The sequence below is a fragment of the Grampus griseus genome, assembly GCF_964374135.1.
Source record: "Grampus griseus genome assembly, chromosome: 11".
NCBI lineage: Eukaryota > Metazoa > Chordata > Mammalia > Artiodactyla > Delphinidae > Grampus > Grampus griseus.
In genome coordinates, this window is record NC_139005.1 from 94,252,810 (window position 1) to 94,280,535 (window position 27,726).

A 27,726-nucleotide genomic window follows, 5' to 3' on the forward strand; every position below is an offset into this window, starting at 1 on the left:
GGGCCAGGAGACGAAAGCGGGCCAGAGGCCGCACGTGGGTCTAACTACCGCCCGGCTCCAAGCTCCGGCCCACTCCGGGGCTCCCGCCCCAGGCTGGGCCACGCAGGCCTAGGCGTCGTCGCGTCCCCAGCCGAGCCCCCGAGGCCGTCTGCGCCGCTCGCGCCCCGCAGAGGCGGAGGCGCAGCTGCCCCTCCCCGCCCGACGGCCGCGCCCGCGCCGATTGGCCGCCCTCTCGTCCAGGTGGGGCGCCCCGCCCCTCGGCGGCTCCAGGTGCGGCGGTTGGACCCGGGCCGGGGCCGGGGCCGGGGCGCCATGGCCGAGTCCCAGCTCGGCTGCCTGGACGAGGCGCACGTGAACGAGAGGGTGACCGCGGCGCAGGCAGCCTTCTACTACTGCGAGCGGCGGCGGGCCGCCCTCGAGGCGCTGCTGGGCGGCGGCGAGCAGGCCTACCGCGAGCGGGTCAAGGAGGAGCAGCTGCGGGACTTCCTCTCCAGCCAGGAGCGTCAGGCCCTCGGCGCCACCTGGAGCCCCTACGAAGTCGCCGCCGCCGCCGCCGCCGGCCGGGGCAAGAGCAAGGCCGAGGCCGAGACCCCGACGCAGGCCGCGGCCGAGTCCGGCGATTCCCTGGCCTACTGGCCCGACTGCTCCGACACCGAGGTGCCTCCGCTGGAGCTGGGCTGGACCGAAGCAGCCTTCTACCGCGGCGTGAGCCGCGTCACCCTCTTCACTCACCCTCCTAAGGAGGAGAAGGCGCCCCACCTGAAGCAAGTGGTCCGGCAGATGATCCAACAGGCCCAGAAGGTAGGCCACGGCCCCCCGCCCCCCACGCCTGGCCCCTTGGACCAGGCGCCACCTCCGAGGCAAGGCCTGGGCCTGGCCGCCCTTTCCACCCTCTGGAAAATGGGGCCAGAGCCCTCCCTTCCGACGTGGGGCTGGTCAGTCCTCTGGAGAGCGTGGATGTGAACGTGTTTGGCAAATTACAAGGTGTTGGGACAGTTGCTTGTCACCATTACAGTGTCCAGAGGCGCTGGCTTTCCTCTGCTCTGTGCTTCTGCTTCCCTGTCTGGTTTCTCTCCCTAGGGAAGAGTGTGGGCTGTGGAGTCCTTTGGTAAAATGGGCCACTCAAAGGTCTTGATAATAACCTATGTGCTGCTCAGGGATTTACAAAACATATCCCTGGCCATTTTCTGATTTGATCCTCAGGCAACCCCAGGAAGTGTGGTGTGGCCTCCCACCCCAAGCCACGCTGCTCTTAGACGGTCCCCCAGAGTCAAGGCTGGCCTGGCCCCTGGCCCCTGAAATTCACTCCGGCTCTGGGCCCAGTGCTAGAGCTCATGCAGTCTAGGATGAATTAAGGGATGTATTTTGATCACCTACTACGTACCTGACTCTGTGCTGGGTGCTTTGACAAGGCAGATCCCTGGACTTAGCAGGTCAAGAAGAAGCTCCCACTTACGGCGTCTACTCTACCTGGGGATTGAAAGGAGGTGATGTTTCCAGAGTGGCTGGTATTCTAATACTGGTGGGGCCAGTGGTTCGTAGGGCAGGGGGAAGATTTACTCTGTGCCCTTGGGTAGGGGTACCTGGGTAGGGCTTCCAGATAAAATATAAGATGTCCAGTTAAGTTTGAATTCCAGATAAACAACAAGAAAAAATTTAGTATTATTCAGTATGACCCAAATATTGCATTGGGACATACTGATGCTAAAAAGTCATTCACTGTTTCTGTGAAATTCAAAGTTAATGGGGACATTCTGTATTTTTATTTGCTAAGTCTGGTTCCCCTACATTGAGATTTGTTAAGAAACATCAGCAGCCTTCGGTGCCCAGTTCAAAATATACAGCAGGCGTGGCTTGGGTTCACCATTCTGATTCAACTCAGTAACTGTGGTTGGAGCCCTTTTATCCCTGGAGGCTGAACGAGCCTAGAAAGACCGGTGGTGGGCCTCCTCTTCCTGGAAGGCGCAATGCAGGTAGTTGGCTAGATTGGCTGCCAGAAGGAAGGGTTAACTTTTCCCTGTCCATGTTTCCACCCTCCCTCTCTAAAGAATTCCAGCTTGTCTACCTGAGCGTCCTTTGTATATTGCATTCTGCAAAAGAGAAAGACAAGTTTGGACAGAGGAGGAGAAAGGACTGGGTCACAATACTGTGCAGCAGGGTGCAGCTGGGGTCAGGGGTCAGGGCTCGCGCTGTAATACTAACAAGCCTTGATTTATGCATCCTTAATATGTGCCAGCCACTGTGCTAATGATTTACCCGCATTTTTTCTTTTGCTTTTCACAACTACGGAGTAAGATGGGTATTTTCCTTACGTTTGGATTCAGAACAGTTAAGTCACTTGCTGAGCCAGGGTTCAAACACCAAAGTCCTTCTCCTTAACTGCCGTGCTGTCGGTTGACTAAACCAAGGAGCTGGAATGGAACTAGCCTGGTCACAAGCTGGACTGCAGGTTGTGAACCCCTGTTACAAGGGGGAGACAGGGCCCTGCCCACTAGAACTTCTAGTCCCATATGGGATGTCAGGAATCTCCTATGTAGTGGAGTGTTCTTAACTCTTTAAATATTTAACAACAGAAACTTTAACAACTGTGAACTGATCCAATGCATACGTATTAAACCAGTAATTATTTCCTAGGTGCCTACCGTGTGCCGGGCACTAGCGATAGGAGGATATAAGGTGGCCTTTGCCCTCCAAGAGTTAATTCAAATGCTGGGGGATGTGCTGGAAGGAAAGCAGTTTTTGAGGCTGGATATGCCTAATCTGGGAGGGCTTTCCAAGGAACGTAAATTGCAGAGTTGAAAGGAGAGAGAGAAGGAAACTGGAATGGGCAGTTTCTCCTTAAGAGACTCAGGAGAGAGAGATTTTCGATATACTTTGCTTAAAGTACAGGCGGAAAAGTGCCTTCAGGGACCCAGAAGTGAGTCCGTGGCCTCTCCCACGCTGGCAGAGAGGAACCAGGGGAGGTTGCTGCCGCTTGGGCTGCTGTGACCACTGTAACTGCAGGGCGGGGGCAGAGGGGACTGGACTTAAATCAAGAACCTGTGTAGACAAGGAAACGGCTGGTTCTCATTTACAAGGGCAGAGTGAGAGGACCAAATAACTGCGATTTGGAAGAATAGTGCATTTGGTCATTGGACAAATATTTCGAGTTTTACTATGTGCTAAGCACTTCAGTAGAAAACAGACATATAAAACACACCTCTGCTCTTAAATGGCCTAATAGTCTAATAAACCATCATTTTAATACAGAATGATGGGTGCTTAACAGAGGGCGTGGCAGGAGGGGCACTGACCCAGCCCCTGAACCGGGTTAGGGAAGGACCTTTGATGCTGAGGGCCTGTCTTACAAGCGTGTCTGAATGCAGCAAGAAGGGTGGAATTGCACCAAGCATCCACCCATCTTTGCGCCCCAGCTCCCTTCTGACCAGCGGCATCCATTTTTGAGTCTACTGAGTAGGTTTAGAGAGTATTGCCTGTGCTCCAGGAGCAGAGGAAAACCTACTGGCCACCCACCTTGAAGACTGACCCTTGGCCTCTGCATTCCTGAGCCCCACACTCGAGGATACCAACTACCCAGCTCCTCACTGCTTACCACAGTGCCTCCCCCAGCATTTCCTTTGGGCCTCAAAAACCGTGTCAGGCAGAGGGGAGGCCCCTGAGGTCCAGAAGGGTCTAATGATTTGTCTTCAGACCAAGGACAAGGAGAGGACACAGCTTCCCCAGGTCCCTGGTCAGAACTACCAATGACTCCGTGTAGATATAAACACAACCCAGGAGAGGGTGGCTGCTGGGCTAGGAAGCTTTGATTACCTGGGAGCTGCTGCTCTTTATTCCCGTGGCAGTGAGAGGAACAGGCCCACCTGGTTGGTGGGGGACAGAGGGGCATGGGTAGCAGGCCCAGCCCTACCCCATCTCTGCCTGTCAATGGTGTGTCCCTTTCCTTCAGGGTCTGGCTCAGAGGCTAACCCTTCTTTGGCTGTTTATCAAATTTTCAATCCAAAAGTGACTTTTTGTTCTCAGACGTGGCTCCTTGTTTGTGCCACATGTGTGCCTGGCACACAGCTCGACTTAGGAGAGCCCATTTTATCCTCGGGGACTAGCAGCTTTGAAGGAGCTAAGACTCCCTCCTACACCTGTCCGTCATCTTTGTAGGGCCCCAGCGGCACGGGCAACCAATGATGTTTGTTTAATTGATTGGAAACTGCCTCCTATTGGCCACCCGCCCCTCTCCATCCGTCTAGGGAAGCAAGTGTCTGGAGAGTCCCCAGTTGAACTGCACATTACGGAGGGACCCCTTTAATCCCCATTGTTCCAAGCCACCTGGCAGCAGAGAGAAGAATGCTCTAAATTGGGAGGAGGGGGGTGCAGAGGGCTTTGGGGAAAGGTTCCAGGCAGGAGACGTGGTTGGCCAGGTTAGCAGCCTTGGTTAGAGGTCTGGGCAGGTGATGGGGGTGAACGGCTGGGTACACATGCCCAGGGGATGTGGCAAAGTCTCAGAGGCTCCAGTTCACTTCACCAGGAGGCTCAGCTTTCGGGTGGCAGCCTTTGCCACTGTCTCGCCCTGCTAGCCTCAATTGGCTCTTCCCTCATTCAGATACATCCAGCAGATAGCACGCAGCACCTTCTCTGGACCAGGTGCCTGGACCAGGCACCATGCTGGGCACTGGGATATTGACATGAAGCAGATTCAAAAAGAAAAAAGAGAGAGAGAAGAAACAAAAGAAACAGTTGACATATATGTATATACTAAATCTGGCTGGTCTGTGAAACCTTGAGTCTGCGGGTACATCCGTCAGCCGCCTCGCAGCCTTGTTGGAGAGCTGGTCCTGCTTCTCGCCTAATACCTTTCCCCGTTCTCCTACCGTTCCACGTCAGAGGCTTTATCTAGAGCTCCTGAGCTGCCTTTGAAAAGCCTGATTCGCTGCGCAGAGCAAGAAAAGGCCTCTCAGGGCAGCCCGTGACCTGTGGGTCCAACACACTGTCTCCCTCGCCTAACTCTTCTTCCCTCCCTGAGTGACCATTCCTCATGGGCGGTTATTTCCAAGGCGCGGGGCGGTTCCAGAGTCCTTGCCCCCTTGAGGCTGGCGGATAATGATGCAGCTGCAGTTCCAGGGACTGAGCACTTCACAGTCCTTCCAGGATCTTGCCTCGGCCTGTCACAGCATCCCTGCCAAGCCCTTGGCTCTGTGGCTGTTGGATTCTGAGTCTCTGTCTTTTACGCTCAGTCACTGATCCTGGGAACTGGGGTTTCTGGGCAATGGAGACCCAGCTTCACGTCAAGGACAGAGAATAGGCTCTGAAGTTGAAAGGTCTTGATTTCTGTCCTGACCTGGCTACTTACAAACTGTGTTCCTTTGGGGTAAATCACTTGCCTCCCTGGGACTCCTGACCTGCAAAATCGGAGGGCATTACCTAGATTTCTGGATGGTTTTGAAAAATCAGGAAGAAACTGTATGAAAGCAGAGGATACGAAGAAAGTATCGTACAAACATCAGTTGTCCTGGAAAGGTGCTGCCGTCGCTGTCCCCTCTCAGAGCCGGGAGGGAAGTGCGGCTGAGCTTCCTCCCAGGACTCGATGCGGGGCTGCCTGCCAGGAGATCAGAGTTAGGACGGTCAGGGCTTGCTTCTCCTCTTCAGGTTGGAGGCCCTGTGCAGGTGCGCTTCCTGTTTCCTCCTCTGGGTGAGAGGAGCAGCTCCAGCTGCCCTCCCCTCCCCCCCGCCCCCCCCCGCCCCCCCGCACTTCTCAACTGCCTTGATCTGATGTGGCCGTCTGTCAGGGCGGCTCTCATCTGCCAGGGTGGCTCTCGTCTGCAGGGCTGTGGTAACTGAGTACTCAGCCAAGGGTCTTCTCTAGGATCTGCCACGGGCCGAGATTAGACAGGAAGGCACAGAGGCTCCCCGGTCCCTGAATCAGGGGTCCCTGAGGGCGTCCCCTGCAGAGTCATTCAGAAGGGCAGTCTAGAAGGACTCCTCAGGACGATAGCTTGCACAAGTAGGCGCTGGGGCATGGGGACACGGGGGTGGGGTGGGTTGAGGTGGGGGACAGGCTGTGTTTCTGTCTTTGGAGAAGAGGGAGGCTGAGGCTTGGTTCCTCTGAAATCTGACAATTTAGGTCCCTGAAACTCTGAGGATGGGTGTTTCCCGGGGAGTTCAAAAGTAGAAGATGGGGCCTCAGTAAAGGGGTGCATTCTTCATGACTTCTTGGTCTCGTGGTAGCTTAGCCAGGTTTGCTGGGCAGTGGTCTCAGGAGGCCAGGTCACTGCAGGGGAAGGAGTACACAGTTGGCAGCCGGGAGCTGGGTGTCTTCATTCTTGCTCTGTCTTTCCTCCTCTACCAGGTGACCTTGGGCGAATCATTTGACCTTGCTAGGCCTCCATCTCTGCATCTGTAAAATGGGGATCATTCTTGTCTTCTTGCTTACTTTCACAAGATTGCTCTGAGACTCCAGTGCAAGACTATATGAGACAGCATTTTGAAAAAGATGACTAATAGATGCAGATAAAAGGGATTTATATTACGAGGGGCTAACATTGTTGAAAGATAGGTGCTCTGCATGTTATTTCCTTTAATTAACTCAATCCTTAGCACCTTGCAAGGGAAATTAGGTTTTCCCAGAGGCTCAGGGAAAGCACAAGGCCGTAGATCTCATAAGAGGCAAGCTGGGACTCCACCCAGGTCTGAATTCAAGGCTTGTGTCCTTCTGCTACACATGCAGTTACTTTTGGGGATTGCCCCTGTGGCCACCGCTTCCATCTGAAATTCCAGAAGCAAAGTATATTTGTTGCCAGCCAGGTTCTGGGAAGCTCACCAACTAGTTCTGGAAACAAACAAGTACAGGACTACTTTGGTGGGAGAGGGAGAGGAGAGGATTCTTTCTGCCTGGTGGCACTGGTGTCACCAGGAAGCTGGATATAGGTAGTTTCCAGGGACGTATTTGGTTTGGCCATGCCACATGGCTTGTGGGATCTTAGTCCCCCGACCAGTGTCCTCTTGCTGGCCACTTTCTGGCCCTCTGGGACGTGGGCCCTCACTGACAAACTGAGACCTTAATGGGAGACCTGCCGGCAACCCCACGCCCACGCCGCCCCATCTGTCCAGGTGCGCCCCCAGGATGCTGCCTCACTGCTTCACCTTGGCTGGTGGTCAGGTCCGCCTCCTTTTCCTCACAATGTACAGGGCAGAGCCTGTTCTGGGGCAGGCCTCCAGTCTTCTGGGAGAGAGGAGCAGGGCAGAGGACCAACGAGCAGGGCTGGGTCCTGGCTGACCGCCTGCCTCTGCTCCTGACACTGTCCTGACCACACCCCCTCCCAGGCTGAGTCACTCTAGTGATCCCTGCCCCTCCCCCTCCCTCCCACCACACCTCCTACCCCAGGGGCCATGCATGACTGGTCGGCCTTAGCTGGGGCCGCTGCCTTTCCCCCGTTTTCTTTTCCTTCTCTGAATTTGTGGAGTCTGTAGACTTGCTAATGATCCCAGAATCTTAGCCCAGGAAAAGAGCCTATGGCTTTTCTAATTAGTGGTCTCTCTGGCCTGAGTTTCTAGTAATCTGTTGGCTCATCCCAGCCCAGCTTGTGCGGTGGTCACCCTGTTGGGCCTCTCACAGCACCGGTGGGGCATGTGGGAGGCTCCAGATAAATGCTCTTTCTGTTGTGCTCTCTAGCAGTGAGTCGGCAGGAGGCAGGGTCAGGGACAGGGACCAGGGCTTCTTTCCTTTTTGTGGGTCCTTGAGGACCAACTGTGAGTGTTCTTAACTCCCCCTCCCGGAAGGGTTCCCAGACTGCTTGGAGATTCCCCGCTTCTGCTCATTTACTCGCCATGTTTCACATGTGCCACGTCCCAGAAATATACAGGTGAATAAAATGTGGACGCTGAAAAAGAAAATAAACTGCAGAACAGGTTGGAGGGAGCGGGGCAATAGCTATTAACTGTTGAGTACTTAAATACCAGACCGTGCTAGCCCTTTTAAAATATATTATTTCATTTAACTTTCACAACAATCCAGCAACTTTCCATTTTACAGATGGTGAGGTCACAGGGCTGGTAAATAGTGGAGCTGGATGGGAACTTGAGATGGAGTCTGAATCCCACTGAGCTCCAGGGGCGCAGAGGCCTCCTGGGAATTGACGGCTGAAGCAGCCGGTATGGAAGGGAGGGCGGGCAGAGGGCCGGGGTGTGCAAGGCCGGAGGCCTCGGAGTGCACAGATTCACGCTATTCCCAGCGCCCCGCTCCCTGCACCCTCCACTTGCCTCTCTGGAGAAGCCCTCCCAGGCAGCATCACCTGGCTGTGGCCAGTAAGTTATCCTTGCCGCTTCTCAGAACCTCCCGGGCAAGCTGCCAACTCCAGTTGTCTTGCGCTGATTGATCCATCAAGAAATACCTCGAAGGTACTTCTCGAACCCTGCCGTACTCTGCCCACGTAGTGTGTGGTGCTCGGAGCTCCAGGCCAGTAGCCCAAAGCAGCAGCTTATCCTAAGAATCATGTGTGTTTCCTCGTTGGGTTTTTTTTTCTTAGCAGCTGATTTATCTTCTTAATTATGTTTAGCTTTAAGCTAATGTTAAAATGAGCTTGCATTAGATAATTTTCACTAATTAACACCAACTTAGTGCAGGGGAAGTCATCCCAGAAGCATGCCGTGGGGCAGGGAAAAGCTGGCCTAGGATCTTAAAAAGAATTGCTCTTCTTACTGCCTGGCAGATCACATATGGTTCTTCACGGCTGAATTAGTTGACCTTGCTCACATGGGTACAGTCTGTTCTCTGGAGAGCCGGCCCGAGTGTCCTTTGTATCACCCCTTCATCCACCTAGTTTGGGGAATGGGTGTCAAGAGTGCCTCATAAGGATGAGGGGTGGACAGGGGGTGAGCCCCGGTGGTGCACAGCAGAGGCGGGAACAGAGCTGGCACAGAGGCCACGGGGCCTGGGAGGGGAGGTGGCCTGGCTGGCAGAGCTGGGCTCCAGTGGCTGCCAGTGCAGGAGGGAGCCTGGTGGTTAATGATGTCTAATTAGTGAGCCTGAAACAGTGTAACATGGCCTCAGACAGCTGGGAAGCCTCAGCTGACAAAGCGCAGGTGCCCGGCCAGTGGGCTGGGGGCAGCCGGCCTCGAGGCAGAGCACAAGACCCCAATGGTCTTGGCTTCTGTCCTCTCGGTGGGCCAGGGCTCTGGTCCAGACTGCTTCCTCAGCCCCCCGAGAGAAGCCCCCTACTGCGGAGGTACTCTTTAGACATTCACTGCGTGTCAGGCCCTGTGCAGGGTGGCATGACAGGTCTCTGCGCGCCCCCCCTCCACCATGTGCTCAGAGAGACACAGGCCTGAGCAGGTGTGCCTTCTGGGAAGGGTACACACTGCCCTGGGGGCTGGGGACCCAGGACGAGAATGAACCTGGGACAGCCTGGGGGAGGGTGAAGCAAGGACCTCAACAGGGAAGGGATGTTCCCATCACCACAGGGAGAAGGTGGTGACAGTGTGAGTTAAGCCACCAGGGTGGGAGTTGCTGGGTGTGTTTGGAGAACGCAGAGGAGTTTATCGTCAAGGGAGGGAGTGGGTTGGAAGCACACGGAGGGTCTTTGGCCAGGCTGAACTCAGGCCGAGGGTTTGGGCAGGGAAACGGCACGCTTAGGGTTGGGCTATTGGTTCCACCTGCCAAGAGCAGGGGACCGACCCCTAATCTCCCATCATGCTGACGCTGAGCCCCACCCCCACCCTCCCACCGTGTGCCAGGCACTGTGGAGAGGAAGCACAGCGCCAGATGCTCTCCAGGCGTCACTGCGTCTCCGCATCCTCACAAGAACCATGAGTCAGCCTCACTTTACAGGCAGAGTTCCCAGGGGTCAAGTAACACCCGTGGTCTCCCCACCCCTGTGGAACCCCCGACTCCAAAGTCTGTGCTTCACCCACTGCAGGATGCTCCTGGACTTTGGGGATTCAGCTAAATGACTCTGGTGTCCCAGAGGTAGGAGGCTGCAAGGCAGGTGGGGCAGGGCCAGGCAGCGTCCGTGGGTGTTCCCCAGGCAGTCATGCAGGCCTCCTCTCCTGGGCTTTCCTCTCCTCTCTCACCCCAGGAAGCACAGACAGGAAGCTTAAGGTAACGCTTTCTTGTCCAGTTGTTCACATCCCACCGGGGGAGAAATTGGATGGGGCCTGTTGCAGCCTTGATGACAAAAGAAAGCCTTTGACGTGTGCCGGGCGAGTTGTCTCCATCCTCCAGCAGCACCTCTCCATGCTCAGTGGCAGCCGTGCCAACTGGGTCCCGAGCCCACCTGGAGGTGCTCTCCACTCAGGCTGCAGTTTTCTTTCCTTTCTTTCTTTCTTTTTTCTTTTGGCCGCGCCTCATGGCCCCAGCCAGGGGTTGAACCCAGGCCCTCGGCAGTGAAAGCTCAGAGTCCTAACCACTGGACCACCAGAGAATTCCCAGGGCCGCAGTTTTCCTAGTGGTGCGTTCCGTGCTCGGCGTGCAGGCACTGATGCCCAGCGTCGCTCGAGGGACAGTGCATTGTACAGACTTACTTACTCTTCCCTTGATTGAGCTGCCCTTCCCCTCGGTTCAAGTTTTGACCTTCCTGGAAGTGTAGTGTTGCCTTGGCGTTAATCACCATGTTCTGGACCTGCTGGACATGGTACCAGGCAAAGGAAAACATCTCTACCTTGACGTCTGGGGCTGGTGGGCAGCTCTGTGCTGCTGTCTCCCTGGGAGCTGCCTCCGAAGTGAGGCCCCTTTGTTCTGGGTTCCATCAGAGGAGAGAAGGGGGTGCCGACGTGGACCCACAGCTCACAGCAGGCCAGGCACTGTGTTCCTTGTGCCGCTGCATTATCTCATTTAAAACTCAGAACAACCCTGAAGGGACCACCTCCCCATTTGAAAATGAGGAAATGGAGACTTAGATGAAATTACTCACTCAAGGCCCCACAACCAGTGAGACTTTCTGCTTCCAGAGAGTAGATTCTCTTCCCAACACTGGCCGTCACTCAAAGTGTGATCCTTCCACCACCTGCATTCAGATCACCTGAGGGGGAGGGTGTTGTTAAAACGCGTTTCCAGGGGCCGCTGAGTCAGACTCTCTGAGGATGGGGCCCTAGCACCCGCACGTTCAGCGGGCACACCCCGCCCCACCCCGCCCCGCACGGCTGATCCTCTACAGGCTCGAGTTTGACAGCCACTGCCCTGGAGACCTAGATCGCTTGCTGGGGAAATCAGAGAAGGCGGTCCACAGCTGGGGATGTGTGAGCCGGCTGCTGGCTGGCCTGCCCAGAACTGGCTCCCCTGGGCTGCCAGACAGATGGGCCTTCTGGGAGGCAGCAGCTGACCAGTTTGCCCAGGTGCTGCCCTTCCTACCCCAAGGCACCTTAGGGCTGGAGGTGGGGGCGTTTGGCCCCATTCACCTGGTTTGGGGATAGCCCCTCAAAACCGCACAGCTTTTTCATGGGATTTCGTGGGCATGATCTCATCTGAAACCCCCAACGGCCCTGGGAGGCAGGCAGGGCAGGCATGGGAGGTAAAAGTCAGGCCTCAGGCTTACATGGGTGATCAGTGGGCAAGTGGGGAGTGGAGCTGCCCATGTGGGTTCCCCTCCCTCCCTTACTCCCTCCCCAGGAAAAAGTGACCATCTCCAGCACATACCTGCAAGGAGCGTGCCTGGCCTGGGGCCTCTTGCCTTTTCCCCACAGTGGCGCTGAGCGAGACGGGGGGGGGGGTGTGGGGGGGGTGTGGGGGGGTCTTTGTCAGCAGCAGCCACGCCCACCCCGGTGCCTAAGCTCCTCGTCAGCAGAGCTGGGGAAACCAGTGACCGAGAGGGTGGTATCGTCCGGCTCTATGGATGTATCCTGGTTTTGTGTGACCAGAAGTGACCTCAGGTCCTAGCCAGAGTAGATGTCCCCAGAGCCTCCCACGACCACACCACTGGGGGTGACAGCTCTGGACTGGGGTCAGAAGCCTGGGCTTTATTTAATCCCACCTCTGCTAAGACCCAGCTGGGTAACTTAACCTTGGGGCTGGGCTCTAGCTGATACATTTCCTCCCAGCTCTGAGGTTCTGCCCATCTGGAATGTCCTTCAGCGTAGGCACCGAGTGCAGAGATGCAGCCTGTGCCTGCACTGGAGCCTGGCCCAGGGGCTTTGTAGGGCTGACTTGCAGCCCGTGCTCCACTTGCTGGCTTGCATTCCATCACAGGGAGGACGGGTACCCTTTCATAATCTGCACAGAGGCGCTGGCTGTATGTGCTGGTGGCAGCTCTGCTTCCTGGCCTGATGTTCTTGGCGTGGACTTTGACCCCTTCGTAAAGTACTATCCTCAGTAATGGGTTGGCTGCCCCTTCAAGACCTTGGGTGGGTGGAACAGAGGAAGACCAGACCGGGGACTGGCGCTCAGGCCGCAGTCCCAAAAGGCGCCCACTTCCTTTCCCTTCTCTGTGCCCTTGAGGAAGAGCTTCAGCTCTGCCTTCCAGCAGGATGGTCTAACCTGGAATCTTGCGCAGCATTCTTTTTCTTTTTTCTGTCCCTCCACCAAAATGTCTAGTCATTAATGAAATAAAAGAGTTAACAACAAAGCTAGGTCCACAGCCCGCAAATAAAACAGTAGACGTGAAACACGCTCCGTGTAGACATTCATTCCACAAACATGGAGAACTGACTTCGTGTTGAGATGTCCCCTGAGGGTGGAGATTCTGAGAGAAGTCAGCTGGTCCCTGCCATCCGGGAGCCCACAGCCCAGTAAGGGACAGAGCCATTCAGCAGATGTTACAATAAAATGTCAAGGACCTCTGTTATGTACCCGGAACACAACGTGGGCAGGAAGCAGGGAGTGGTGAACAATATTGGGTGGGGAGAAGTTCAGGAAATTCTTACCTGTGTCTTGAAAGATGCGTAGATGTTTCACAGGAGTACAGGAGGGGTAGGAACAGAAGAACTGGAAACTGCCTGGTGTGTGCAGTTGTTCTCAAAAGGGGGTGGGGAGTTGATGCAGTTTTGCCCCCAGGAGATATTTATCGATGTCTACAAACATTTTTCGTTGTCACCAGTGGGGGTGGCGCTACTGGCATGCTGCTAAGCACCCTGCGATGCACAGGACAGCCCCCCACGGCAAGGAATACTGTCCCTGGACCCCTGGAAGTCCCACAGTGGAGAAACCCTGAGTTAGGGTAACTACAGGTCATCCTGCACGGCTGAAAACAAGGGGCAGACGTGAGATGGTCCGAGATGAAGCTGGAGAGGAGGAAAGGGGCCATCATAAGGCCCTTCAATGCCAAGTTAAGGAGTTTGGCTGTGGGACCCACCACTTCATCAGTCTGTTGTTTTGGCAGGGTCACTGCTACGGAGAAGGAATTGGAGCACAGAGATGGAGCAGAGACTAGTTAGGAAACTATTCCAGAAGTTCAGTGAGAAATGAGGGGGGCCCGAGCAAGGGCAGCAGTGCAGTAGGAACAGAATGGAGCTGACCCAGAGAAGGTGCACAGAGGAGGAACTGCTGGCGTTGGTGGCCGATTGGATTTGGTCGTGGGGAGGAGGAGGAGGCCAGCAGACTCGGGCTTCTGGCCCGGATGACCTAGAGGACGTTGGCTTTGGAAGGGCCTCCAGGGCAGACTGGTGAGCATAGCTCTATGCCGAGGAGACTGGCAGTGCGGTGGCCATCCAGACTGGGTCATCCAAACACACCAGGGGTGTCAGTCCCCAGCTGTCTTTTTTTTTTTTTTTAATAAATTTATTTACTTATTTAGTTATTTTTGGCTGTGTTGGGTCTTCGTTGCTGCACACAGGCTTTCTCTAGTTGCGGCGAGCGGGGGCTACTCTTCGTAGCAGTGCGTGGGCTTCTCATGTCCTGGCTTCTCTTGTAGCGGAGCACGGGCTCTAGCCGCGCGGGCTTCAGTAGTTGCAGCACGCGGACTCAGTAGTTGTGGCTCGCGGGCTGTAGAGCTCAGGCTCAGTAGTTGTGGTGCACGCGCTTAGTTGCTCCGCTGCATGTGGGATCTTCCCGGGCCAGGGCACGAACCCGTGTCCCTTGCATTGGCAGGTGGATTCTTAACCACTGTGCCACCAGGAAAGCCCCTCCCCGGCTGTCTTGAGTAGAGTTGCTGCGGTGTGCACGGGGAAGGTGGAGTCCTTTTCATTAATTTCGTTAATCTAATGGTAGTTAAGGAGTCCAGGAAGAGAATCTGAAAAGATGGCAGCTTAATTAAAGGTAAGTGACAGATGGAGGGGAATTCAGAGGTTCCCTAACACACCCTGTTGCCCCACCCCACCGCTGAGGCCGAACATCAAAGGAGGAGATGGTAAGCTAACCAAACACCTGATGAGAAGTGTTACAACATCAGAACTGCTTTGCCAGAGCCTGCGACAGCTTCTAAAAACTCCTGCCACCTCAAATTAACCTCTCTCCCCAGGTGCCGCACGTCAGTGGGTAACCAGGTAAAGGAGCCTGCCAGGAGGCCAGGGGATGACTTTTCCCTCCTGACGAAATCCGGCTCCCCGGGTTCTGTGCCTTTGATGTCTCTCTTATAAAACCTGATTTTCCATTTCTACTGGCAGCCTTGAAGTTAGATTTGGCCCGTAGGATCACGGGGCACATTAAACACCAGAGCGGAGGGAGTGGGGAGCTGCTTTTCCTGGGCCTGATGCCGTGGATCCTAATGTCAAGCAGGGCCTCAGAGACCAAAGCGGAGGGTAATTATCACCACTCCTCCACAACGAGATTGCAGGAGTCAGCGAGCAATTGATTTTTTCCTACTACAGATATTTCACTGCTTAATTGGTAGTGACACAGATGGCTGGCTCTGACCAGGGCACCGCAGACCAAGCCTCCCGAAAGCAGGGCCCCTGAGGACATCTCTCCCTCTAGTCTGTGATGCTCTCACAGCACATCCTCTGTCGGGTGGGGGTGAGGGCGAGCAGGCTCCCTGCGCTTTCAATTACAAAACAAAAGCAAGAGTGAATCCAGAAGCGCTTTCCTGAGCCAGTGAAGCCCTCCCCAGCAACATACTGAGAGTCAGCTTTGAGCTGGACACTGTGGAGAGTCTGGAAATGAGCAAACAGTAGACTCTGGCCTCAGGCAGCAGTTGGGAGCTATCAGGAGGCCTCTGAGATGGTGCGAGCTGTGTTCTGCTGGAATGAAGCCTAAAGTGGATTGTTAAAACCCTCCGTGATCCAGCCCCACCCCGTTGTCCAGCTCCACCCCGTTGTCCTTACGCTACACCTACCCTGAACTGTTCCAGGCCAATTGTTTTTTGTTTGTTTGTCTGTTTGTTTTGGACCTCAAGTGCAGAGCTGATTGTGAGCCTCAGTTCATGGTCCACTGCCATCGTCAATCCAGGGAAGGCCCCTCTTATTTTACTCTCTCCTTCCCTCCCGTCCCTTTCTCCTTCCATAGGCAGCCACCCTCCTATATTCAGTGTATGTCCTTGGACATGTCCGTATCCTTGAAAAACATGCAGGGTTATTTTATGTAGTGTGTTTTTATTTACATAAATGGTATTAGGCTATAGATCTCTATCTCTAACGTTCATCTTAAAAAGAACTACCCAGGTTCTGCACGTGGAACTCGTTCATTGCTTCTGTCTGCTGCAGAGCACTCTGTCCGGAGCATCCCTCACATTCTCCACATCCATTCTTCTAGAGATGGACATCCAGGTTGCTGCCAACTCCTTGCTATCCCGAAGAAAGCTACAGTGAATGTCTTTGTTCCTGCCCCCTTATAGACCTGTGCAAAGATCCAAGAGGTTCCCCGGGTGTGTAGCCAAGAGTAGCGTTGCTGGCTTCCAGGCATGCACAACCTTAAATCCACGAAGCTCTGCCCCTTGCCCTAAGAAATAGCTGTACCAGTGTTCCCTCCCACCCTCAGTGAATGAGGGTTCCCCTTTCCTCACACGCCAACATTTAGGACTATCCAACTTTCTAGTTTTTAGTTCATGTTATAGTTGTAAAGTGGTATCTCTCTTATCTCTTTGCTTTTTTAAAATTTATTTTAAATTTTTTACATAATTTTTAAAGGTTACACTTCATGTGCAGTTATTATTACTGTCTCTTTGCTTTAATTTGAATCTTTCTGCTTACTAATGAGGTCTGCTTCTCTTTACATACTTATTAGCCATTCAGGTATCTCCTCTAGGAATTGCCTATTCATATCCTTTGCCCATTATTCTAATTAGTTTTCTGTCTTTTTCTTGCTGATGTGCAGGCATCTCTTGTGTATTATTAGTTCCTTTTGGTTGTAGACATTGCAGATATCTTCCCCCTGTCAGTTATCTTTGTCTGTTGACATCTTTCTTTGAACAGAAAATCCCTAATTTGCCAAATGCCTGTTTTAAAATTTTATTTGTCTTATGAGTCATGCTTTTGGAATCTTAAGAAATCCCATCTTACCTATGCCATGAAGATATTTTCCTATATTTCATGAATTCCTTTATTAGTTGTATCTTCTGCATTTAGGTATACAGCCTAACTGAAATTCACCTTTATATATGGTGTGAGGTAGGGATCCATTTTATTTTTCTGCATTTAGTATGCCAGTTGTCCCAATAGCATCTACTAAACAGCATCCTTTCTCCACTGAGTTGTGATTCTGCCTTAAAGTTAAGACTTTAAGTTAAAGTTTTATGTATGTGTGTAGGTACCTATATATTTCTGGTCTCTCTATTCTGTCCCATGGTCTATTTGTCAGTTCCTTCCTATCTCAGTATCGCAATTCTTATTAATTTGGCTCTGCAGTATGTCTTACTGTCTAGTAGGACAAGTGTCCCCTTTTAGCTTTTCTTTTTCAAAATTGACTTAGTTATTTGAATCTTCATTCTTCCTCACATCTTAGAAATATTTGAACTCCTCAAAAAATTTTACTGACCATTCATTGGAGTTGCATGGGATTTTATTAATATGAAGAGAACTGGATTTTTAAAACATTAAATCATGTTATCCATGAACACAATTTATCTTTTCATTTATTCAAATATTTGTAACTGTCCTTTAATAGAGTTTTCTAAATTTCTCCATAAAGGTATTAATTCCTAAATACTATGTGCTTAAGTTGCAATTTTGAATGGACCTTCTTTTCTTTTTTTTTAATTGGTTATTGCTGTAGTAGAAAAATGCTATTGGTTTTTGTAAGTTTTTCTTGTATCTGGCAATCTTGCCAAATTCTCCTATTACTTCTAATAGTTTTTCTCTGTATTCTGCTGTTTTTTTTTTTTAAATATCATCCTTAAATACTGGTAGTTTTGTCTCTTCTAATCCTTCTGTCTCATTTCTTTTTCTTGTCATGTTGCATTGGTCAGGACTGCCAATACTTTGTTGAACAGCAGTGGTGATAAGTGAATATTCTTGACTTGCTTAAGACTTAAAGGGAATGCAACTTTAAGTATGTATGTTTCATGAGGGTTTTTAGTAAATAGGCTTTATGACATTAAGGAAGGTCCCATCTATTCCTAGTTTTTTGAGAGTTTTAATCACAAATAGTGTTATCAAATACTTTATAAAAACTTATTAAGATAATATATGATTTTCCCTCTTTGGCACTATAAATGTTATAAATTGATATGTTTCTGATGTTGAATAATCTTTTCATTTTTAGGATAACCTTATTTGATTATGCCGTATTGTATTTAATTTACTTTTTAAAAAACTGAACTATAGTTGATATGTTTAATTCACTTTTAATGACTTATCCATGTCAATTTCATTTTCAAAGTCATCAATGTGTAAATATTCCTAGTCTTTTTACCATTTCTTAAATAGTAAGAATTTCTTAAAAAGTAAATATATCTGTAGTTATTTCTCTTTCTTCATTCAGTATTTTATTTGCATCTCCTCTGTTTCTGTCAGTCATGCCTGTCCTCGGTGCCTTTGCTTGTGCTGTTTTCTTTGCCTGAAATATTCACCTCCTAGGCCCCTGGTAGCCCACGTGGCGCCTGTGCGCAGATTAGGAAAAGGCATCTCTTCCTCAGGCAGGCACAGCTCCCACTCACCCCCATCAGCCCAGTGCCTGTGTGCAGTGCACAACCTGCATACCCATGCATGGCAGCCTTGCCCACTTCCCTGCTTGGTTTTATTCCCTGCTCGTTTCTTATGGCACCCAAGGCTGCCCATTCTTCAGGTTTCAGCTTCCTCGGTGAAACCTTTCCTGTTCTCCCCTGGCTGAAAGTAATCTTTCAACCCTCCCCCTCCCTAAGTCCCTCCTTCTCTTCCTACCACCCCTCCTTAGAACTCACATCACACATCATTTGTGCATCTCTTAAGGCATTTGTCTCATTTTACCTTATGTCTTATTATTTTGTGCGAATGTCTTATGATTCCAACTGGATTAACCCCTTGAAGTTAGGGACTGTAGTTTGTTTGTCCTTAGATCCTCCCTCTGCCTGTGGGGCTTTGTAAATGTTACTTGTATGAATGATTGGGTATTAGATGTAGGAGGTAAGAAGGGCCTTAAGTGATATTGTGTAAGTGGTGTTGGGGGGTGGTCTTTAGAGGCAGAGATAACGGCAGAGCACACGTGAAGGTGATGGTGATTGTGATGATGATGATGGTGATGGAGGATACACTTATTGAGCTTAACATGTGCCTGCACCCTGCTAAACGCTTTCACAGTTTGCTTCTCTAAGCCTTCTCAACAACCCTTTGAGACAGGTGCTACTATGAGCTCGATTTTGCTGCCAAGGAAGCTGGGGCACTGATGAGTCAGCAGTGGAGTTAGTGAACCAGGCCTGGTCTGCCTGGCTTCAGCGTTCGGGCTTTCAGTTACAACGACAAGCAGACTCCTTCGACCATACAATGGTTACCATTTATTGAAGACTTACCTACATATCAGGCATTGTTGATGCTTACAGATGTTATTTCTAATCCTGATGCCAAATGTATCAAGTACAGAGTATTCCCACTTTGCAGATGAGGAAACAGAGGCTCATCAAAGTTAAGGGATTTGCCTAAGGTTACATAAATAGAAAGTGGTTATAATCGGATCTCTCTGACCCCAAAGCACATACTTTCCTCTGCATCATGGGCACAGTGCTTGGGGCCAACAAGAACACCCTGCCTCTGGAGCAGAAGGTTTGTGTAGGAAAGTGGAGGAGGCTGAGGTCAGAAAGGCAAATCCGCCTCAGGCTGCGGAAGGCCTCGCCTTCCAGGATGGATAATCAAGGCTGGCTTTTGGAAATCAAGGGTCCTGGCAGGGACCTTGATTTGAGGATGAAGTGGGATGGTCTGGACACCTGGAGGCCAAGGGAGCCCGAGCTAACTGGAGCTCTGCCCGAATCTGTGCTCAGGGAATCACAGGGCTTTGCACAGCTGCAAGGAGATCAAAGCACCCAGGTCTGCAAAGAAAGTGGTATCTGAGCAGATCTGCAGCTTGTGGAAATGGTCCATTTCATGCCTCTCAGTGACTGCAGCTCCTTGAACCTGCTTATTTCCCGAAGGCACCAGAACCAACTTTCCTCAGCCTCCTAGATCTCCACTGACGTGGCTTCTGAAGAGCTGCTGGAAAATCCCCAGGGTGGGTGGTGGGAATTTGCCAAGGATGAAGTACAAGCAGCATGGCCTACACCCTCTGCACCATCTTCATTTCCCAGAGCAGGGAGCCCATCTCCTGCTCACATGTGCTCAGAGGTGGGTGGGGATGTGCAAAACCCAGGAGTGGTGCAGATGGCATTTTTGACTCTTGGCCAGCACTTACCCCAGCCCAGCTGGTCCTCTGTGGGCCGCAGTGTGACTCTGTATGTGTGTAGTCACCACGTGCCTCACTAGTGCCCTTCCCTGTCCAGGTCATTGCTGTGGTCATGGACCTCTTCACTGATGGTGAGATCTTCCAAGACATTGTGGATGCTGCCTCCAAGCGCCGCGTGCCAGTGTACATCATCCTGGACGAGGCGGGCGTGAAGTATTTCCTGGAGATGTGTCAGGGCCTGGAGCTCGCTGACTTCCGTATTCGGGTAAGTTGTATCACTGACACTGGGGGTGGGAGGGGGGAAGGAAGTGGGATGGAGACTGCCTCTGCCCCTCCCTCTGCCTGCTCCCCAGTTCAGGGGCCCCGGTGAACAGCCCTCTCAACCCCTTTCCTTCTGTCTAAAGCCTTGCCTCATGAACTGCTAACCCTCACTGCACGACTGGCTTACATTTTATCCCAAGGCTGCTGAGGCCAAGGAGGCAGCTCCAGCCTAGTCCCGGGCGCTCAGCCCTCAGAGTCACTGTCAGGGTTGAAGGCAGGGCTGTGTTTCTCTTCTGAAGAGCTTTGAGAGCAGACTGGGGCCCCCCTGGGCCCGTCTGAGCCCAAGGCCAGATTTGCTGACTTCCTCAGGCCGTAGGAAGCAGAGTCAGGGTCCCGTGGACAAGAGGATTCATCCTCCACCCATGCAGAGACTCAGCTTAGAGCCTCTAGGGCCCCAACCTGAGTGACAGTGCCCTTCTCCTCTTCTCAACAGAACATCCGTGTCCGCTCTGTGACAGGTGTTGGCTTTTACATGCCCATGGGGAAGATCAAGGGGACCCTGTCATCCAAGTTCCTAATGGTAGACGGTGATAAAGTAGCCACTGGATCCTACAGGTGAGTTGGGCCAGGTCAGAGAAGGGCCCGGGAGGCCTTTGTTCATGGTCACAAGTGTTCATGTTCAGAAAGATGCTGGACTAGAGCCTCCACAGTCATGAGTTTAAGAGCTCTTGTCTATTCTGATAGCAAAGAATAGCCTCCTGGCCAGTCCCTTCCCTCAAACTTTCTGGCTAATGGATTATTCAAGAAAGAGGGTCAACTTTTGTTGAGCATTAAGCACTGCCTGCCTTGCATGGTCCACAACAGCTGGTTGCCTTTTGAGGCTGGAAGAGACCCGGGCACATGACACAATTAATAAATGGCGTCAGTCCTCTTGTGTGGTTGAAGTATGGGGTTTTGCAGATGCTAGGTGCTCTAAAAATTCAGAGAAGAACTATTAGGGAATGGAATAGTATTAACAGTAGTGGCAGCTATAGGTACTCCTTATTAAATGTACGTTTGTGCCAGGTACTGAGCGAAACCTTTTATATTTGTTATTGGACTTTGAGCCTCACAGCAACTCTGTGACGGTACGCCTTACAAGCCCCATTTGACAAGGCACGCAGGGCAGAAAGCAGGTTTGAATCCAGACCTGACTTCTCTTGCCCTTGCCCTACACCCACTGCCTGCTTTCTGCATTTGAGGCCAAGACCTGGACCAAGGGAGGATTTGGGTCTGTGGAGGGAGAGCACCCCAGCACGAAGGCAGCAAGGCATCCAGCCTCAGTGGTGGAGCAGGTCGGGCTGGGCAGCGGGGTTTGAGATGGGCTCACCGAGGGGCGGCTGGCAGGGCAAGGCTGCAGGCCCGGGCACATGTATGTTGCTTTTCTGTCCCCATGTTCCCAGATTCACCTGGAGTTCCTCCCATGTGGACAGGAACCTTCTCCTCCTCCTGACAGGGCAGAACGTGGAGCCCTTCGACGTGGAGTTCCGGGAGCTGTACGCCATCTCCGAGGAGGTGGACTTGTACCAGCAGCTGGGCCTGGCAGGAGGCGCTGGCAGGCTGGGCCTCAACTACTCCTCCACTGTGGCTCGCAAGCTTATCAACCCCAAGTACACCCTGGTGACGGGCAGCCACCACCCACCCGGGGAGATGATGCGCTGGGCTGCCCGGCAGCAGCAGGAGGCCAGCCGCAATGCAGAGGGGCAGGAGGAGGGCAGCAAGGGCGGCGAGTCAGCACGGCGCCTGGAGAGTTTCCTGCACGACCTGGTCACGCTGGAGCAGGTGCTGCCCCCCGTGGAGCCCATTCTCTCGGGAGAGCTGAGTCGGGATGGCAGGGTGTTCTCCCACCTGCGTGTGGACCTGAAGCCCAGACCCCAGGACGCCCTTGCCCAAAATGGCAGGGGAGAAGCTGCCAATGGGGAGGCCACCGCGGCCAAGGAGGGCAGGCGCTTCAGCAGCAGGTTCTTCAGCCGGCGGTCCAAGAGGCCCGCAGCGCCCAATAGCACGGCCAGCGCCCCCTCCCCCGAGGCCTTGGCCGAAGCGGAGTTTATGGCGGGGAAGAGGCCCAACCAGGGCTCCAGTGGCGACGTCTCAGGTGAGTCCCTCCCACTGGGCCCAGGGCTCCTCAGGCCTCTGGCCCTGGTCCAGGAGCACTGCTGATTCTGCAAGAAGGCCGCCTCCCGGCAGGGAGAGCACATCAGCTCTGGGCCCTGTGGTCCTCAATTCCCATCCTGCTCTGGCCTTTGCCTGCGTGTGGCCTGGGGCCAGCCACTGCAGGCCGGAGTTTCAGTTTCCTCTTCTCTAAAAGGGGAAAGTGATGCCTGCCTCGCCCAGCTGTTCTGAGGATATGAAGTGCTCAGAACAGTGCTGGGCACGGAGTAGTCTGAGACTAGGGCTCTGACTCTAGGGCTTGTTCCAGCAAACCTTGTTCCTTGCTGGATCCGTTGCCGTCAGGATCTGACCTGGTCAAACACACCGCACCAATGCCCTGACCCACTTTTCCTTGTTTCTGTTGTAAGTAGTTTGACGTGGCTCCTCCCTGTGTTTATTTGATCAGTGGTATTTGCCAGGCTGTTTACTTCTGGGAGAGATTGTTCCTGGTGGCGGCATCTTTCTGGCTGTCTCTCTGCCTTTATCTCTTTCTCTGGAACAGTCTCCAGAGTGGCCTCTTCTGGCTGGTGGTGACAGCCAGGGCCACTGCTGGCACCTTTTCTCATGTCGGCATTGCTGAGTCAAAGGGGTTTCCATGTTGGGGTTTCTCCCTCCATGGCTGTGGGGCTTTGCAGCGGTGAGGCTGGGCTCCCTGGCTGGCCAGGTAGGTAATGGCAGGGACTTACCTTGGGCAGCCTGAGTGCTTCCAGAATTCCTGTGTCCCTCAAGGCCCCAGCTTTGACCTGACATTGGCTGGAGTGCAAGTCTTCCCAAACACTGATGCCCCAGCCCTGCTAGAGAGCCTGACGCACTCAGTCTGTGCCTCTTAAAGTTAGGACAGGCCTGGAGTCTCCGAGAATTTGGGCACAGCAGCAGTGCCAGGGCTATAGCTGCACTTGGCCAGGAAGCATTTACTGAGCGCCTCCGTGTGCCGGGTCCTTCACTAGGTGCTCTCTCTCTCACTTGGCCCTCACAGGAACCACGGAGGTGGCAGATGGAAGCTCAGGGAGGTGAATTAAGTGGTCCCAGGGCACAGTAAGTGATAGTGGGGCCGGGACACAAACCGAGGCCAGGGCCCGTGTCCTGTCAGGGAGGGGTAGCTGGGCCTGGCCCATTCCCCCTGGGCTCCCTGGCTCCCCCAGCTCCGGATGCTTCTGCTGCCCTGCACCTCTTGTTTGGAAGAAGGGTTGCCATGGTGAACACCTGGCAGGGAAGAGAGGGGGAGGGGCGAGCCCAACCACAAAAGGGGCTCTTTCCCACGTCCTGACTGGAGGTGAAGTAGAAGCTTTCTCTTCCTTCAGCCCCTCACCCTGAGGTGCTGTTTCCATAGAAACAAAAGGCCATTGTCTTATCCCTTCCTGCCTCCTTTAGTGAGTCTCAGCATCAGATTCCCCTGCTTGGATGACTTGAACAGGTCACTGACACTTCCGCTGCTCCCTGAGTGTTTGCATGGGGTGCCAGGAGCCAGCCAAACAGCCAGGGACAGTGCCCTGTGCCAGCTCGTCTCCTGAGTGCCTGGCACCCAGAGAGAGAGAGTCAGAGACAGAGAGAGAAGGGCAAGTGCAAGAGTGCAGCGGCACGCACGAGGGATGGCCCTCAAGGTCACCCTATTCCTGCTCCATCATAAGGAAACACACAGCGTGGCCTCGTCCAGCACAGCCTCTGTGTACCTGGATGGGCATCCAGCCCTGAGGGCCTGGAATTCAAGTCCCTTAAGAGACCTTTCCTCTCCCTTCTGCTTTCTTCCCTCGAAGGCAGGGCAAGAAGCAGAGACTCCCCTCCCCAAAGCCCCTTTTTGTGGCCTCCAGCCTCCCAAACATTTGACTGGTTTAGTGCCTCCTCTCAGGCAGCAGAAGCTTATCAGCAGGACTCTGTGTGCCAGAGGGTCATGTTCCTGGCAGCATGGGGGTCCCCAAGGTTGGAACTAGCAATCCTAGTACACTGGGAACTGTCATCTGGGAGGAAGTCACTTTAGCTATTCCCATAGGGCCCCATCCAGGGAAAGGATCCCTGTCCTACAGTGAATCCTACGGGGACCGTTCAGAGCATCATCAGAACAGCCATCAGATGGATCTCAGCTCCCAGTACTTTGCTCCCCACACCTTGGACACATCCTTTCACCTCCCCGGGGCTGTTTCCTGGTTGAGAAGAGGAGGGGTTGATCCAGGGAGGGTTCAAGAGGCCCCTTTGAGCTCTGATTCTGACTGTCCTTTCTGTCCCTGCTGCCCTCTTGTCAAGGGAGAACCCAGGCCGATGACAGGGTGAGTAAAAGAGAGAAAAATAGAAAAGCTAAGAGCTGACAGCCTGTACAATTACTTGATAAGAAGTATATAGTTGTCAAATAGCATGCAAATTTTTGCAAACCCAAGTGTGGCCCTTGGGAGAACCTTCAGAAATCCCTTCCTTTGGGTCTGGCAGTCCAGCCGTGGGCGGCCAGGTGGTTTGAAGGCTCACAGCCCCCCCTACTGGTGGAAGCCAAGCACCCTCTCCTTCTGGTTTTTCTCTCAGCGAAGTCCTTGCTCCTGCAATTGGCGCCTTTCCTGAGCCGGCCACCTGTGCCCATCCAGGAGCTCGGGACTCTGGGGCAGAGATCCAACCTCAGGGACCAGCAGTCACTGGAGAGCCTTGTCAAAAGAGTGAGGAGTCTGTCCCGCTCGGCTGGGCTCAGGAATCTGCATTTTAAACGAGCACCCCGAGCGTTTTTCCACACAGGGGTCCTCAGAGCAGCAGATTAGGTGACAGGTCTCTGCCACTGGGGGCTGCCAGTTTGGGGGAGGGAGTTCCAGGTGATGTCCTGAAACCCCTCCTGGTCCCCCTGGGGAAATCCCTGGGACAAGGCCCACACTCTCGTGCGTGGTAAGAGGAGGAAGAAAGGCACAGACTTTGGCTGAGCGCCTGGCGTGTGCTGGGTAGACACGGGGCTCAATGCTCTCACCCAGAACCCACAGCCACCCTGCCTGATGACGTTGTTTCAAGACGGGACCCCAGAGGTGCAGAGAGGCGAGGCCCTGTGCCCACGGTCATGAGTGAGAAAAGGGCGGTGGGCTCTCCTGCCTCCCAGGGCCTGCCAGAGTGTTATGGCCATCTCTGGAAGGTTAGGGTTGACACCAGCTACCTACGTCTTTAAAGGCTGTTTGGAAGGGCCAGAGGCCTGAGTACATGACTGACTCCCCGCCCCCCACCCCCCACCCCGGTACAGAGGAAGAGGAGAGTGCCTCTGGGTCACCACCTTCCGAGGGCCCCTGAGCCCACGCTTCTGTTCCCAGAGTTCTCTGAGGTGACTGCAGCCACAGTTGCCTTGCCAGAACTCTCCCAGGTTCCCCTGAGTGGTGCGTGGATGGGCCACCCTGGCTGGCAGTGTGGTCTGGCTCCTAGCGCTGTGCTCGCTGGCTCCTGGATTTGGGAACTTCAGACTTGCCTGTGTCATCCCTGGGGTGGAGGTCTCAGATCTCTCTCCTGGAAGGCTGGGCCCCTGCCTGGGATGGAAGGCTGGGGAGGTGCTGCTGGGGTTCAGAGCTCCATAAGGGACCTGTGGGCCTTCAGTTCCAGGGTAAGCCTACTCAGCAGCTGTCTTGCCAAGATGGAGTTCCAAAACTCAGTGTCGCTCCTGAGGTCAGACCCCAGCTGGTGTTCTCAGGCCGTGCTCTGATTCCATGAACCTGAGCACTGTTACCAGCCAAGGTCTCGGTCACATGGCACAGAAGAGGGGAGCTGAATGGGCATCCTTCGAGGAGCTGATCCCACTGGGCTCCAGAGAAGAGGCAGGCGTCCTTAGTCTCGTTGGCAGATGTCAAAATCCCCTGCCCTGCTGGTCTCTCGGGCCTGGCTGGGGCTTCCATCACCATCTAGGTGAGTGAGGGCACGTACGTCACCCGGTCACCACCCACTGATGCCACTGCAGTTGCTCTTGTTATTAGATTGGTGTGAACCCTTACGTAGCTTGCTGCTGCCTGATCGTTCATTGTTTTCGACACATGTCTATCTGTGCGGTGTCTGCTCTGTGCCAGGCACTGTCCTAACTTCCTGGTGTAGCAGTGGACAAAGTGAGCTTGCCCCTGCTCTTATGTACCGGGAGGGGGACAGGAACGGCAAGGACCTTCTCCTGAAGAGTGATCAGGGAAGGCCTCTCTGACAAAGGGGCATTTGAGCAGAGACTTGAATGATGGGAAGCAGAGAACCATGTGGACATCCAGGGGAAGAATCTTCCAGAAAAGAGGAGTGTGAGGTCCTGAAGCCTATAGGGAGGTAGAGCTCACTGTCCTTGTGAGCCGTCTACACCACTGTCCCCTCTCCTGCCTGCCGAGCCAGACCGGCCAGGTCCTGACCATCGGACCGGGTCCTGATGCTCCAGGCCTTCCTTGAGGCCGCCTCTCCTCCACTTCCCGCCCCCATGTCCAGTCTCACTTCTTCCTTTGAAATTTGACTTTATCTCATGAGCCTCCTTTGGGCCGCCCGTGCCACATACACTTTGTAGGGAAGAGCTGAGATGGGGCTCGGCAGAGCAGGCAGCGGTGCAGGCGCTGCCCGGCTCTGGGGGCTACTGCCCCCCTGTCCCCCACTGTCAGGTCGGGCCGAGGATGCCCCCTCGCTGCAGGGCCACGCTGAGGGTCACTGATAGTGACTGCAGTCGCGCTTGTGAGCTGTGACGCAGCATAGGGTATTAGTAACTGGTGAATCGCCCCGCTGAGGTCAGAAGATGGCAGATCCCTGATGCCCCAACCAGTGGTGGTCTTGCTGAGGCTGTCAGGACAGGGAGAATCTTTCCTTTTGCTCTTCTGAGGACCTACTGGCCTGGTTTCAGCAGCTTGGGAGGCAGACAGTGACCCAACCACCCAAATTTGCGGTGTGGGTGGTGCATAGTAGAGGGGCTGGAGGCCAGCCCAGGGAGCACTTTACCTACATCCTCCCTCGCCTGTGTCCCTTGTCTCTGCAGGTAAAACAAGTTCCAGTCCTGCCAAGGCCAGCAATTGTGTGATTTTGTGAGCTGCGGGCCAGCTGTTGGCAGGACCTGTGGATGCCCCCATCCTGTCCTGTGGAGACACAGGTCAAACCCTGCACCGATTTGCACATCGGACGCCTAGTGGCCTCCTGCCCCAGCAGCCTCCATCCTGGCCTCAGGGACCCTGTATTCCAGATGTGAGGGTCTGCAGCATCTCAAGACAATCACACGCCTCCACAAGACTGTCGTGGCCGGGTAGGGGGGTCACCCTTTGTTTACATGAAGTGGAAGCTTGACTAGTGTCTGCTCTCCTTTATGCCCAGCCCCCTCCCTCCACTGGGCCAGCTTTGCCCTGCAGGCCCCCAGATGGGGTGAGTCCATGTCTTTCTCCCTTAATGTGATGGGGTCTCCGGGGCAGCCCCAGCCCCCTGGCTTCTCCTTCCCTGGGCTTCCTGGTGCTGCTGGTCCCCCAAGAGGTTTGGTGGAACAGAAGGGACGAGGACAGGGCTCTGAGCCCGGGATCCAGTCTCGCTTGTGCTTCTGAACTCACGGTGGAAGATGCAGCGAGGACGGCTGGGGACTGGCTGCTGTGGCCTTCCTGGCGTGGCCGTCCTGGCCCGTCCCTCAGGCCCCTGCAGTAGACTCTGAATGCAGTAAGGGCAGAATGTGACCCTGCCCTTTTGAGAGCCCTTGTGCTGAGGTC

The 27,726-nt window shown here is 53.7% G+C and overlaps 1 protein-coding gene across 1 annotated transcript; it reads left to right on the top strand.

Moving 5' to 3' along the window:
• Positions 1-312: 312 nt before the first annotated feature.
• FAM83F (family with sequence similarity 83 member F) lies at positions 313-27,067 on the top strand (the record flags this gene model as incomplete). Its single annotated transcript, XM_082666792.1, has 5 exons — positions 313-801; positions 19,731-19,898; positions 20,388-20,509; positions 21,337-22,028; positions 27,018-27,067. 5 exons carry the CDS (start codon positions 313-315, stop codon positions 27,065-27,067), a joined length of 1,521 nt encoding a protein of 506 aa, XP_082522918.1.
• Between the last annotated feature and the right edge of the window lie 659 nt (positions 27,068-27,726).